Source organism: Castor canadensis, chromosome 17 (genome assembly GCF_047511655.1).
Source record: "Castor canadensis chromosome 17, mCasCan1.hap1v2, whole genome shotgun sequence".
Taxonomy (NCBI): Eukaryota; Metazoa; Chordata; class Mammalia; order Rodentia; family Castoridae; genus Castor; species Castor canadensis.
In genome coordinates, this window is record NC_133402.1 from 52,186,446 (window position 1) to 52,199,686 (window position 13,241).

General features: G+C 39.0%; 1 protein-coding gene across 1 annotated transcript in view; it reads left to right on the forward strand.

Moving 5' to 3' along the window:
* Col6a5 (collagen type VI alpha 5 chain) overlaps positions 1-12,571 on the forward strand; it is a 107,134-nt gene extending 94,563 nt beyond the window's left edge. Inside the window, exons 38-41 of the mRNA XM_074059245.1 lie at positions 2,387-3,076; positions 4,611-4,707; positions 5,378-5,619; positions 11,783-12,571. Of these exons, the coding sequence (XP_073915346.1) occupies positions 2,387-3,076; positions 4,611-4,707; positions 5,378-5,619; positions 11,783-11,802 (1,049 nt within the window). The 3' untranslated portion in view covers positions 11,803-12,571. The remainder of the gene's footprint in view (positions 1-2,386; positions 3,077-4,610; positions 4,708-5,377; positions 5,620-11,782) is intronic.
* Positions 12,572-13,241: the final 670 nt, after the last annotated feature.

The window sequence follows — 13,241 nt, forward strand, 5'->3', positions numbered from 1 at the left end:
GGTGAAAATTAGACCATCTAGCATGAACAATATACTGGATGTGAGGTTTATGGTAGCTTAGATTTGGCAAAAGAAAAAAATTAGTGAACTTGCAAATGTAGCATAGAAATTACTCAAAATGAAATATACAGTGAGAAAAGGTTAAAATAAATAGAATGAGTCTCAGTGAGTTTCAATATTCCCTCCAGATATCTGATAGAAAGAGTAGGCAGAAAATAAGCAAGATTAGGGTAGACTTGAACATCACTTCCAGCCAGTTGGAAATACTTGACATTTGTAGAAAACTCTACCAACAACAGGTTGCATATTCTTTTCGAGTGCTTGTGAAACATTTGTCAAAATGGACCATTTTGTGGAATGTATGTAGACAATGCCCAAGATTTTAAAAAAATTCAAGTTCTATCAAGTATGTTCTCTGGCCAAAACAGAAATAAGTTAAAAAAGCAAACCAGGAAGATCCTTCAAAAAAAATCCCCAAGTATTTGGAAACTAAATAAAGCATGTTCAAATAATCCATGGTCAAAGAAGTAGTCAATAGCAGATTAAAAAGTATTTTGAAGTGAACGAAAATGAAAAATACACCAGAATTTGTGGGATTCCTCTAAAGCAGTACTTACAAAGAATTTTTTAACATTAAATGCCTCTATTGGTAAAGAAGAAAGGCTTCAAATCAATGACTTCAACTTCTATCTTCTTTGTTGATACTGGAGTTTGAACTCAGGATCTCACACTTGCTAGGCAGGCCACTTGAGCCACACTCCAGCTCAACTTCCATCTTAGGAACCAAGAAAAGGGAAAAGTTAAGCCCAAGGTAACAGAAGAAAATAATAAAATTTAAGAAAAATTCAATGAAATAAAAAATTAATAGAGAAAAATCAGTAAGACTAAAAGTTGTTTCTTTGGAGTCAAAAAACTTGATAAATCTATAATCAAACTCACCAGGAAAGAGGAGACACAGATAACCAATACTGGGGTTGAGAAAAGAAGCATATTCTACAGCTACTGAAAGAATAACCGGGGAATACTATAAACAATTATTGCATATATGTTAGATAGCTAAGGTAACATTCTTCATAAACATAGGTCAAAAATTCTAAATGAAATTTTTGCAGATCAAATCTGACAATAGATAAAAAGAATTAGCTGGGCGCCGGTGGCTCACACCTATAATCCTAGCTACTCAGGAGGCAGAGATCAGGAGAATCACAGTTCAAAGCCAGCCCGGGCAAATAGTTCAAGAGATCCTTTCTTGAAAAAACACATTAAAAAAAATAGGGCTGGTGGAGTGGCTCAAAGTGAAGGCCCTGACTTCAAACCTCAGTACTACAAAAAAAAAAAGTTTTTATAGCATTAATACAGGTTAATTGATTTATTATTATGAGAATTAAATAAAATGCTAAATGTAAAAGGATCTAGTAAAAGCAAAAATAGGGATCAAAACATTTTTGCCAGTTAGAAATCTACTTCTTGCTTGTTTGCTTGATTACGTTTACAAACACAGTTCTTTCATAGAAGGAAAGAATGTTGGCTATCTACTTCCTGTCTTCCTGAACTAGTGTTTCCTGTTGTGACCTTACTACCATCATTCCCATGGTTGAGGACAGGTTTCATAATCCATAGACTTAGAGTATTGTTACTTGAAGTGCTGATTTGCAACAAAATAAGCTTGTATCAGAATGTAAACTGAGGTACCATTTCCTTCACGGAGAAAGTCTTGCTCCAAAAAATTAATGTCAGTTGAACCAATCAGTGCTTAACATTAGAGTTGACTTACTTCAGCTCCTTATCTTGTCATGGGATGAAAAACTGTTTGCAGACTGGCATTTTGAGTTCCCAAATCTCAAAGTATGTCATGTCTTATATAACACTGAGAGTCTAAAATCAGTACTTGTTTATACTTGCTCTCATGACATCACCTCAAGATGAATTTTATCTACACGTGTATGAAGGTGTACGATTTTGTGCCATCAATAAATATAGCCTTAACAACTATACTTTCTCTTGGCATCATTACATATAATTATCTCCAAGTAGATGCAAATGTGAACTCCAAATTTTGGAACCATGTAGAATACATCAAAAATAGCTTTGTTTCTCATCTTGCATTATAATATTTGGAGTCAAATCCTTTTACAAAAATCTGAGATAGGATTGCAAATTGGTTTTTAATTCAACAATGTGTGTTGAATGGTAATAGTTCTCTAAGCACTGTGTGAAGACAGATTTGGAGAAGTCACTGGGAGCAAGTACTGTGATTGGTTAGTGATGTCTGCCGTGGATGTGGGAATGAAGTATGGCGACACCCCATGCCGTATATTTGCTCTTGATGGCTGGGAGTTTCAAGTTAATCCTACTCAGAAGAGTGACTTGAATAATTCTGTTACAGGGCATGAAAATCATGGCAGAAAAGAAGAATCAGGTCTTGGGTATAAGCCCAGAGATGCCTCTCTTCAAGAATATTACATGGATGTGGCTTTCCTCATAGATGCCTCTCAAAGAGTAGGAAGTGATGACTTTAAAGAATTGAAAACCTTTATAACCTCAGTGCTTGATAACTTTCACATTGCCCCAGATCCACTGACCTCCATCTTAGGGGACAGAGTGGCTGTTCTGACCTACTCTCCCCAAGGCTATCTGCCCAACTCTGAAGAATGCCCGGTCTACTTGGAATTTGATTTGGTTACTTATAACAGTTTATACCAAATGAAGCATCATCTCCAAGACTCTCTTCAACAGCTCAATGGAGATGTTTTTATTGGCCATGCTCTGCAGTGGACAATTGATAATGTCTTTGTAGGAACCCCCAACCTGAGGAAAAACAAGGTTATCTTTATAATATCTGCTGGTGAAACCAACCCCTTAGACAAGGAAGTCTTAAGTACTGTATCTTTGAGAGCCAAGTGTCAAGGCTACTCCATATTTGTGTTTTCCTTTGGTCCTATACACGATGACAAGGAATTGGAAGAACTGGCCAGCCACCCCCTGGATCATCATTTAGTCCAGCTTGGCCGGACCCACAAGCCAGATCTGGACTATATCATCAAGTTTGTCAAGCCATTTATCCATTCAATCAGACGTAAGTTGTCCAAGCTTTTCTATTGTCTTTGCAATACATTTAATGTCTCTGTGTACAGGCCATCAGCAGACTTAGTCAAACAATCCTCACTTCAGTTAAGAGTGGTGGAATGTGAGTGAGTAGGAGGCAGGGAAAAAAAATCCTAGGTCTCGTTGTCCTTGAACATGGCTGCTGCATTGTCCACGTTTCTTCTAGGAAATTCTCAAATGGGTGAAGTTTCCTTTATCCCTAATCTGTAAGTATTTAGTGTATGTCATGTTCTTGAAAGAATTATATCATGTAATCTTCTGCGTATTCCTTAAAGGAAAGTATTCATTGCTCTTTTATAAGGGAAAAAATTGGGGTTCAAAAACATTAAATAAATTAAGGGTGGGTGTGTGACACACGTCTGGGATACCAGATACTTGGGAGGTGAAGACAGGAGGACCATAGTCCGAGGCCGGCCCTGGGCAAAATCATAAGATTCTATCTGAAAAATAACTAAAGCAAAAGGACTTCGAGCATGACTCAAGTGTTAGCGTGCTTGCCTAGCAAGGTGAGGCCCTTAGTTCAATCACCAGTACCACCAAAAAAATAATTGCTTAAAAGCTCATAATAATAACTGGTAATAATAACTGGCTGGTTCTAGACTCACCCTTACACATTCTGACCCCAGAGTTATGTTATTGCCCATTAAACTATACTTTAATTACTAAGCCCTTAACAAGGTCTAGTGCTGTAATATATGCCATTTCCACCACCCTCCACCTGCTACAAGGACTGTATTTTGTTCTGTCGTAAAATAACCTTGGTTCTGACCTGAATTCTTATGAGCCATAGGTACACATATCTTCTTGAGCATCTGTCCTAGACATCTAGCTCAGACACAGACATGCAGGGACTTTTAAGAGTGTCTTTACCCAGTGGAGCTCTGAGAGTGGCTGCCCCAGCCTCTGCCCATGTGTTGAAATTTTAGACATAGATATAGTAACATACCCAAGATCTTATCACATCAAACAAGTGTTGGCCTGTGCTGGGAACCAGGAGTGGGGCAGAGACCACCATGTTGCGTGATTGTCTGTAGCTGCTGCAATTTTGCCAGGCTTTCACAGGGACTCAGGTTTTCTGGTAGCCATAGAACCCCAGGACTCACATTGCCCTCAGAAATTCTGGAATTTCAGAATTATAGTTACTAGTAGGCAAAAAACAGTGTCTTCTCCCAACCTCAAGATGGAAAAAAGGCAGGCAATTTCAATAGCTGATGGAATCTTCTAGAAAGAGTCTCCATCTCCAGGGAGAAAAACAGATGACAGGAGGAATTAATAGATATTTTTGAATTATATCATAAGCCTGAGACATACACAGTATGGAAATTTTTAATTCAGTTACTACTATGGTTCATTGACTTGATCAACAACAAGGTCTTCCAGTGTCAGAGTGCCTACTTTGCCTAGTCCCTTGTAAGATTAATTTGTGAGGAAAGGTAAGCTGGCTTTGGGTGGTAGTCACAACATGGAAGGGTAAAATTTAGACTAACGGCCTACTCTCTCTCCAGGTGCCATCAACAAATACCCCACCAAAGGCCTGAGATCCAAGTGTGACAACATTACCTTTCCCGGCCCAGAGAACCTTGGCACGGAAGACACCGCATTGTGAGTTGACAGACCTCAAAACTGGGGAATACTGCAGTTGGAAGTAGTCCTTAAGAAAATGACATGAAGCGAATGTCATTTTAGTTTTTAGAATGCAAGTTTTGGGGGAGTGTAAGTAATTCTAAATGTAAGTAATTGTGGTGGTAACACAGGTCTGGAGTCTGTGGCAGGTAGAACCATGACTTATATTAGAAGCAGCCATGTTTTCATATCTGTTATTTCTACCCAAAAGTCTCTTGTTAGTAATTATTAATAAATAACAAACTATCATAACAGATAATGCCAGAACAGAAAACTTATGTCAAATTGGAGAAGAAAAACATGAAAAAGAAAATAAAAACATTTTTATATTTATAAACAAAATACATATGGAGAGTGCAAGGTAGAATTCCTTCTGGTTTGACTTTGCAAAGTACAACCCTAAGTACTCAAAAATTCAGTGATGAAAACAGTGTGAGTTTGGAAACCTAAGCCACTGAAACAAATCTGATTCCCCTTCAGAATATTAGAAAATTGCCCCAGAGTCAGAGTCCATCCACAAACTGCATTTGAACTGTTCTAGTCACATGCATAAAATGGATTCCTGTTGTATTATCTGGCTATATTTATATCCATTCTTTTGAGGGACTTGGCTAACCACTTTTTCATCTCTTTTTCTCCATCAAATCAGTCTTATTCCTGAGGTGTATAAAATAGAGACAAAGAACAGTGACTTATTTGGTGACTTTGACTCCCAGGAGCAACATTTCTTGGTATTAGGGAACAATGATGATAATGATTCTGGGTCAGTTACGGATTTGATCCAAAAGTTGTATCTGCTCTTTTCTCCTGGGGAGTTGATGGTAACTGACAAAGAAGAGCCACGTACAGAAGAAATTCTAGCCTCAGGAAATGACAAACAAGAAAAACAAGGTAATCTTGAGTACAGTAGTTAAACATCCTGATGTCCTTTTGTTTGTTTGGATTTTCCCCTGGTGGCTTATGAGCAGCAGGAATTTATTAGAGATGACAGGACAAGAATAGAGAAGGGATTTATTACCCAGAGAGCCAAATAAGGAGGCAAGGGAGATAAAATTCCAGAAAGGCAAAAAGTGACTCAGTTGTGTTGACAACAGTCAAGTTAGAAGTAGGTGTAAATGCTTGGTGTGGAGTCAGGGAGTGGAGAGGTGAGTGGGACATGAATGAAGACCATGGGTCCTGAGGAAGCAGGAAGAACCCCGTGACCCTGTGCAGAATCGGCGTGCGGAAGAACTGAGCAAGGAGCTCCTGAGTTAGAACATTCACGGTCTTCTCATCTAGGGATTTCTTGGTTTGCTAACTTCAGTTGTTGTGGATTTTGGAGAGGTCAAGGCTGATGTGATTCAGAGATCTGTGTGGAGGCCAAGGGCAGCTCCTTAGGCTGCGAGGGGAGGGAATGGAATGGCTAGGGACCTACAACTAACAAGAAAGTGAGAGATGGATTAACAGAATGCTAAAGTTGGCTTCACTGCAGCCATCCACAGTCCTTGAGGTGCACCTAAGTCATGTGGGAAATTAGTTTAAAGTAAATGTTCCTGGTCTATACTAAAGTTGAAAATAAGCATATCCAATGACCCCTAATTCTTCCTCCATTGTATAAACCTAGCATAAATATATATCATATATGTATTTTTTTCACCAGAAGTCACATACTAGTATGTGTATAATAGCACTATTCATAGTGTCCCCCAAGTGGGAACAAAAATTCCGCCACCCATATCAACTACATCATATTCTCTGGGGTGAGACACAGGTATTAGTATTTTCTATGAAGCTCTCCAGGTGATCCCAATGTACGCTCAAGCTTGGAGAACACTTCTATGAATTCTGACTGCATCAGTTCAGTTGGCTGCCTCATAGTGCCTTGCTGCTGAAAATGATAAGATTGGGGAAATCAAAAGAGTTATCATCAAGTGAGCATTACCAATTCCTTTCTTGTTTGTTGTCATTCTTCATCATTTCTTTCCTCCTAAAGGTTTCTAGACTTTTTTGTGGTAATTAGATATCATACATCTAGAAATAGTGTCTTTAATCCTTTTCCTCACTGATCTCTAGCCAACAGCTTGATTCAGTGACATTTGGCTATACCTGCTCCATGGAGCCAATCTGAATCTCTTCAGAAAATGTCAGTTTAGTTTGTGTTTTAGTTTAATTTTTGCAGTGCTGGAGATCAAACCCAGGGCCTTATGTGTGCTGGCAAGCGCTCTACCACTGAGCTACATCCCAGTCCTCACATTTTTTTCCTTAGAATCAGGGAAGCTTAGAATTTGGAAATTGGGTGACTATGGAAATCATTGAGGTGCACTGTATCTTCTTACAGATAAGAAAATGGAGGGCACAGGCATCCCTAACATCTTTCTTAAGAATATTCACAGCCCTGAATCCAGTGCTGTGTATCACTCAATGTCTATAGAACACAAGTTTGCCTTAAATCAAGTGAGGGAAAGGAAAGTCTGAGTTGTTGAAAGTCAGCAGTGACACCCTATAAAGCTCAATGACACACCGTGTCTGGCATAAAATCACTGGTATCACCCTTAACAAGTTCCTAAGGCTGGCTATATCTTGACAACTAAAGATGAAATTCTACCGTATAAAATTATTGGCATCCACATTATTTTGCGTATCTTTTGTTTTCCCCATTTTCTGTCTAGTTTTCTTTTATACATATAGATAGGTTGTCTGCTTGCTCATTAGAATGTAGTGTAGATTTTTAAAGCACAACTGTATCTGCTTTCCCGTTATGCCAGCCCAGGACTTGTTTCTTAGTCTTTATTTTCCCATCATCTAATCTGATGTTTCTCCAAGTGTGGTTCTTAGACCGATATTAGCATCTTTTGGAAACTCATTCAAAAAGCAGATTCGCAGATCCCTTCCCAGACTTACTGAATCGGAAACTCTGGAGAGGGGCCTCCAGGTGATGCAGATGCAGGCTGGAGTCTGAGGAGCACTGGCCTCTGTGTTATGGACAATGGAGCCTCAATGAGCCTTCTTTAGTTGGGAGTCTTTTCACTGGATATTCATAGGTATTTGGGCAAAAAAAAAAAGAAATCACGCCACTGGAGATCATAGCATAATCATAAGCATGTGTCCTTTTTCTCAGGACTTTCCATTGTCCTTAATGGGTAGGTAGACATGATTCAGAGAAAGCAGCTATAGTCAAACCAGTTCAATCACAGGATGTTGTGTCAGGGAACATTTTTTTAAGGTGGTACTGGGGTTAAAACTCAGGACTTTGTGCTTGCTAGGCAGGTGCTTTGCTGCTTGAGCCCCACCTCCGGCCCTTTTTGCTCTCGTTATCTTTGAGATAGGGTCTTGCTTTTGGTCAAGACCAGCCTGCATCATGATTCTCCTATTTTAGGCTTCTGACTACAGCTAGGATGACAGGTGCTGGTTGAGATGGGGTCTCACAAGCTTTTTGTTTGGGCTGGCCTTCGATCACTGTCCTTCTGATCTCAGCCTCTCAAGTTGCTAGGATTATAGATATGAGCCACTGGTGCCCGGCTGTATTAGTGAACATTTTCTGATGTTTTATAGAAGTCATTTTGGGAAACAGTAATTGAAAGTGTGACTCGTGGAACCAGACATGGATTTGAATCCTATGTCCACAATTACTGATCATGTAATCTTGGGTATGTCACTTTGCCCTCTGACTCTCCATTTCCTCTTCTATAAACTGGGGCTGATAATAGAGCTTACTTCACAGACTAATGTGAGCAGTAAATGAATGTAAGCACTTGACTTAGAGCAAATGCTTAGTGAATATTAGCTACTGTCTCCAACTATGCTATAGTGACAATGCTGATGGCCTTGGTGGAGAGAACACCTGACAAGGAATGAGGAGCCTGGGGGCTAGCTTTTGGTTCTGTTGCTAATTAGCTTTGTGATCTCTGAGGTCACCTGACGGCACTCAAGTCTCTTATGGTAATAAGGAGCTTAGGCCAGTTCAGTGTTTTTCATACAGGAAAACATACCTCTGGCTCCATTGGGGGACACACACAATGGGTGAGTTCCTAAAAGCTAGACTTTAGGGTCACTTTCTACCTGAGGAATAGTGGAGGGTCTTAGTTTCTTATCTCCTTTTAGAAATGCCCTTGACTGGGGAGGTGGAGAGGTGGTTCAAACAATGTATACACATGTGAGTAAATGATAAAATAAAAATGCCCTTGACTTCACACACGCAAAAGGTACACCTTTCTGCCATTATGGTGTGTCAGCCCAGATCTAAAACCCTCCCAGGCAAGCAGTGGAGATGGGGTGGGAGTTGTGAAGGTAAGAATAAAAATAATACTGTATCTAATTAATAAATGCATTTTCAATGAGATGTTTACTTTTCACCAAAATCTAAGTGTATATGCTGCTATGATAAATTTGAATGATAATCCATCTAGACAAAATTTTAACACATGAATGCTTATAGTCATAGGAAATAAAAAAAAACCATACACACATACATATATTTATTTCCCCCTTCAGTGAAATAGGATTAGGCAAATAATAAAAGATTTTAAAGCATATAAATATATTACAGCTAGGACAAAATTGTATTGGGGAAGTGGAATGAAAATACAAGTTTAAGGAGTGAAATGAATATTTTAAAATATCTGACTTTTTTTGTGAAAGTTGGGTTTAAATTCAGGGCTTTGTACTTGCAAAGCAGGCACTTTGCTTAAGCCACACCTCCAGTCCATTTTGTTCTGGTTATTTTGCAGATAGAGTCTTCCAAACTATTTGCCTGGGCTGGCCTTGAACTGAGATCCTCCTGATCTCAGCCTCCCAAGTAGCTAGGATTACAGGCATGAGTCCTTGGCACCCAGCTAAAACATCTGACTTTTTATAATGGTGCTAGCAAGTCACGATGATATTTAGATTTCATTAGACAAGTTAAAAGAGAAATGTAGAGGCTTTATTTTTAAATGTCAGCTTTTACAGCATGTCACAAAATTATTTTAAACTACTTAAGCTCATAATGAAAGAAATTAGATGTCAACTTTAAAAAGCATAGGGCAAAGAAGAACATGATTTTTTTTTCTTTTGAGGTGGTTACTTAAGCAAAAATGTTTAAAGACACAGAGGCTGGAGCCTCTCTAAGATTTTTTCCTGGGTTAACTTCTCTTGAAGTCCGCAGGAGTTGAGAGTTTGTATGTGATCTGTTGAGCAGGTGGCCTCTTCAGAGAACCAGTAAAGGAATGGAGGAAGCAAGCCAGCCAAGCAAGGGTGTCATTTCAGCAAAATCCCATAGAGGGCAGCAGAGGCCTGGCCATCAAGGGAGCTCAGGAAGTTAGGCTAAGTGCTGTCCTAACCAGAGGCAAGGGAGCTGGTCTTGCTTATTCCCTCCACCGTCTCTAGATCACTGATTGGTCAAGAAAAGGCACTAGGAAGCACGGGGTGAAGGCCACTCCAGTACTGAACCCCAGCCTTTGAAGAATAGCAGGTGCTGGTGTTGGAAGCAAAAGCTCAGATGGGGGTGCTTGGAGGAACAGGAGGGAGAAGAAAGAAGGAAAGGAATGTTATCCTTGAAATTGCTTTTAAAAAAGTTGAAGGAATTCTGAGCAGAGCTCCATCTTTTTCTTTTATATGTGCATACAATGTTTGGGTCATTTTTCCTCCACCCCCTCGCTACCAGACAGAAACTATTTTGCCCTTGTCTCTAATTTTGTTGAGGAGAGAGTATAAGCAATAATAGGAAGGACCAAGGGTTTTTGCTGGTCGAGATAAGAATGCTATACAGGGAGTTGATTCGCATTGATTTCCTGTGTGTGTGTGTTACCTTCTAGGTTAATTCTTCTTGATGTCACCTTTTCTCTAGTTCCTGGTCCCCTTCTCCTATTGGCCTCTGTCACTTTAAAGTATCTGCATTAGTTTCTCTACATTGAGGGCAACAAATGCCATCTAGTTTCTTAGGTGTCTTACCTATCCTCACCCCTCCCTTCTGTGCTCTCACCTCATCATGTGATCAAAGTCCAATCCCATTGTTGTGTTTGCCCTTGATCTAATGTCCGCATATGAGGGAGAACATACGATTTTTGGTCTTTTGGGCCAGGCTAACCTCACTCAGAATGATGTGCTTCAGTTCTATCCATTTACCAGCGAATGATAACATTTCGTTCTTCTTCATGGCTGCATAAAATTCCATTGTGTATAGATACCACATTTTCTTGATCCATTCGTCAGTGGTGGGGCATCTTGGCTGTTTCCATAACTTGGCTATTGTGAATAGTGCTGCAATAAACATGGGTGTGCAGGTGCCTCTGGAGTAATCTGTGTCCCAGTCTTTTGGGTATATCCCCAAGAGTGATATTGCTGGATCTTATGGTAGATCAACGTTTGGATTTTTATGACGCCTCCAAATTTTTTTCCAGAGTGGTTGTACTAGTCTACATTCCCACCAGCAGTGTAAAAGGGTTTCTTTTTCCCTGCATCCTCGCCAACACCTGTTGTTGGTGGTGTTGCTGATGATGGCTATTCTAAGAGGGGTGAGGTGGAATCTTAGCGTGGTTTTAATTTGCATTTCCTTTATTGCTAGAGATGGTGAGCATTTTTTCATGTGTTTTTTGGCCATTTGAATTTCTTCTTTTGAGAAAGTTCTGTTTAGTTCACTTGCCCATTTCTTTATTGGTTCATTAGTTTTGGGAGAATTTAGTTTTTTAAGTTCCCTATATATTCTGGTTATCAGTCCTTTGTCTGATGTGTAGCTGGAAAATATTTTCTCCCACTCTGTGTGTGGTCTTTTCAGTTTAGAGACTATTTCTTTTGTTGGCAGAGCTCCATCATTGTCTGTAATGTACCTTGCTTCAAACACCTGTTTAATACCAACTACTAAATCCACCATAGGTGGAATTTCAAATCATGAATACACCACCAGTGTTTTTCCACAAAGAATTTTGTCTATAGCTCCACTTACATGTTGGTCATTTATGTCTGTTATCATAATTGCCCTGAATTAGATGGTTGAAAATGGAAAAATTACTTGTGTGTGTTTCATAAGTGGCAGGTGAAGGTGTAGGCTGTCATGGAAGACAATGACACTAAGGCCGGTGTATATTTCATATTTTTGCAGATGAAGAGGGCACAAGATGATCATAACCGAAAAGAAGATATCTCTATTGACAACTGTAATTCCCTGTGGCTCTAACCAGAAAGTCTACATCATGTGTTTGGAGCAGTAAGCGGCAGGAAGTTTTCATGAAAACAATAGAATAAGCGTACCAAACTTTGTTCCCAGTCCCAGATCTGAGGGAAAAACTTTTCTAAAAGATGTCAACGAACAGACTGAGAAAGTAGAAATGATCTCATTTCTCCTGAACCTGAGGAGTTAACAGAGTCTTTTCTTTGTTAACTCTGTTTATTAATTTTGATCAGGTTTGATGATGTATTTGCCTAGAGACTTTTGTCATCGTTTTCATCCCTTGTATATCTCAAATTGGACTCTTGAGTAGAAGGAATTTGTAGTTAGAATTTCCTAGGACTGTCTTTTACCCATTTATAGAACTGGAAACTCATGCTCATTCCTTCTTTCATTCTGATACAACCTTAATACTGCCCCGACTGCGGAGTGCCTGAGAAACCCATCCATCAGACTCTGCCATGTTTAGGTGGTGCTTTTTTTTTGGCCAGGCTGTTTACAAAAGAATGAATTCATGAGGGAGAACAAAGTGAGAGGAGGGTTTTTTTATGAATTGCTGTTTTGTTGTGGTCGTTTGTTTTATGTTTTACTATGCTTCATTTTGTTGTGTACTTGATTTTTGTTACCAAAAAAATCACAGAAACACGTAATTACTGTGTACAATCAGAGCTTTTCTTGGGAATTACAATGCAGCAAGAAACAATTTCTAAAATAAAAGCATATCTGATCCACAAACTTGTTCTGTTCATTTTTATTTAACTATAGCCTGACTTAGAACCATTGGAATAAGAGCCCAGGAAAATACCAAATATGAAATATATTTGGGAGTTACACCAACAATGTAAAATAAACCAGTAGTGAATTAGGTATAAAAGTCATTCAATTTGGTGTGATACATATATACAATGGAGTATTATTCAGCCATAAAGAAGAATGAAATGATGTCATTTGCAGGAAAATGGATGGAACTGGAGATCATTATGTCAAGTGAAATAGGCCAGTTCCACAAAGACAAATATTACATGTTTTCCTTCCTTTGTGGAATTTAGGGAAATAAAAAGGACAGGAGAGTAAAAAGGAGACTCTTAAGGGTTTGGGGGGGATAAGAAAAGTTAATGGGGGATATGATTGAAGAATGTATGCATGTATGGAAATGTCATAATGAAACCCATTACTTTGCACAATTAATATACATTAGTAAAAAAGCATCATTCAGTTTGGTGAAGGCAACAAGTAATTACCAAGCCAGCAAGCATGGATTGCATAAAAGCTGAATGACTCCGTGAATGGGATAACACTGCAGATAATTTTGTGCTTTTTCCACTTGATTTTCCTTACCATTACTGTGGTTGTTTATAGAATTTAAAAATAACCCAATCAATTAATTCTAGGT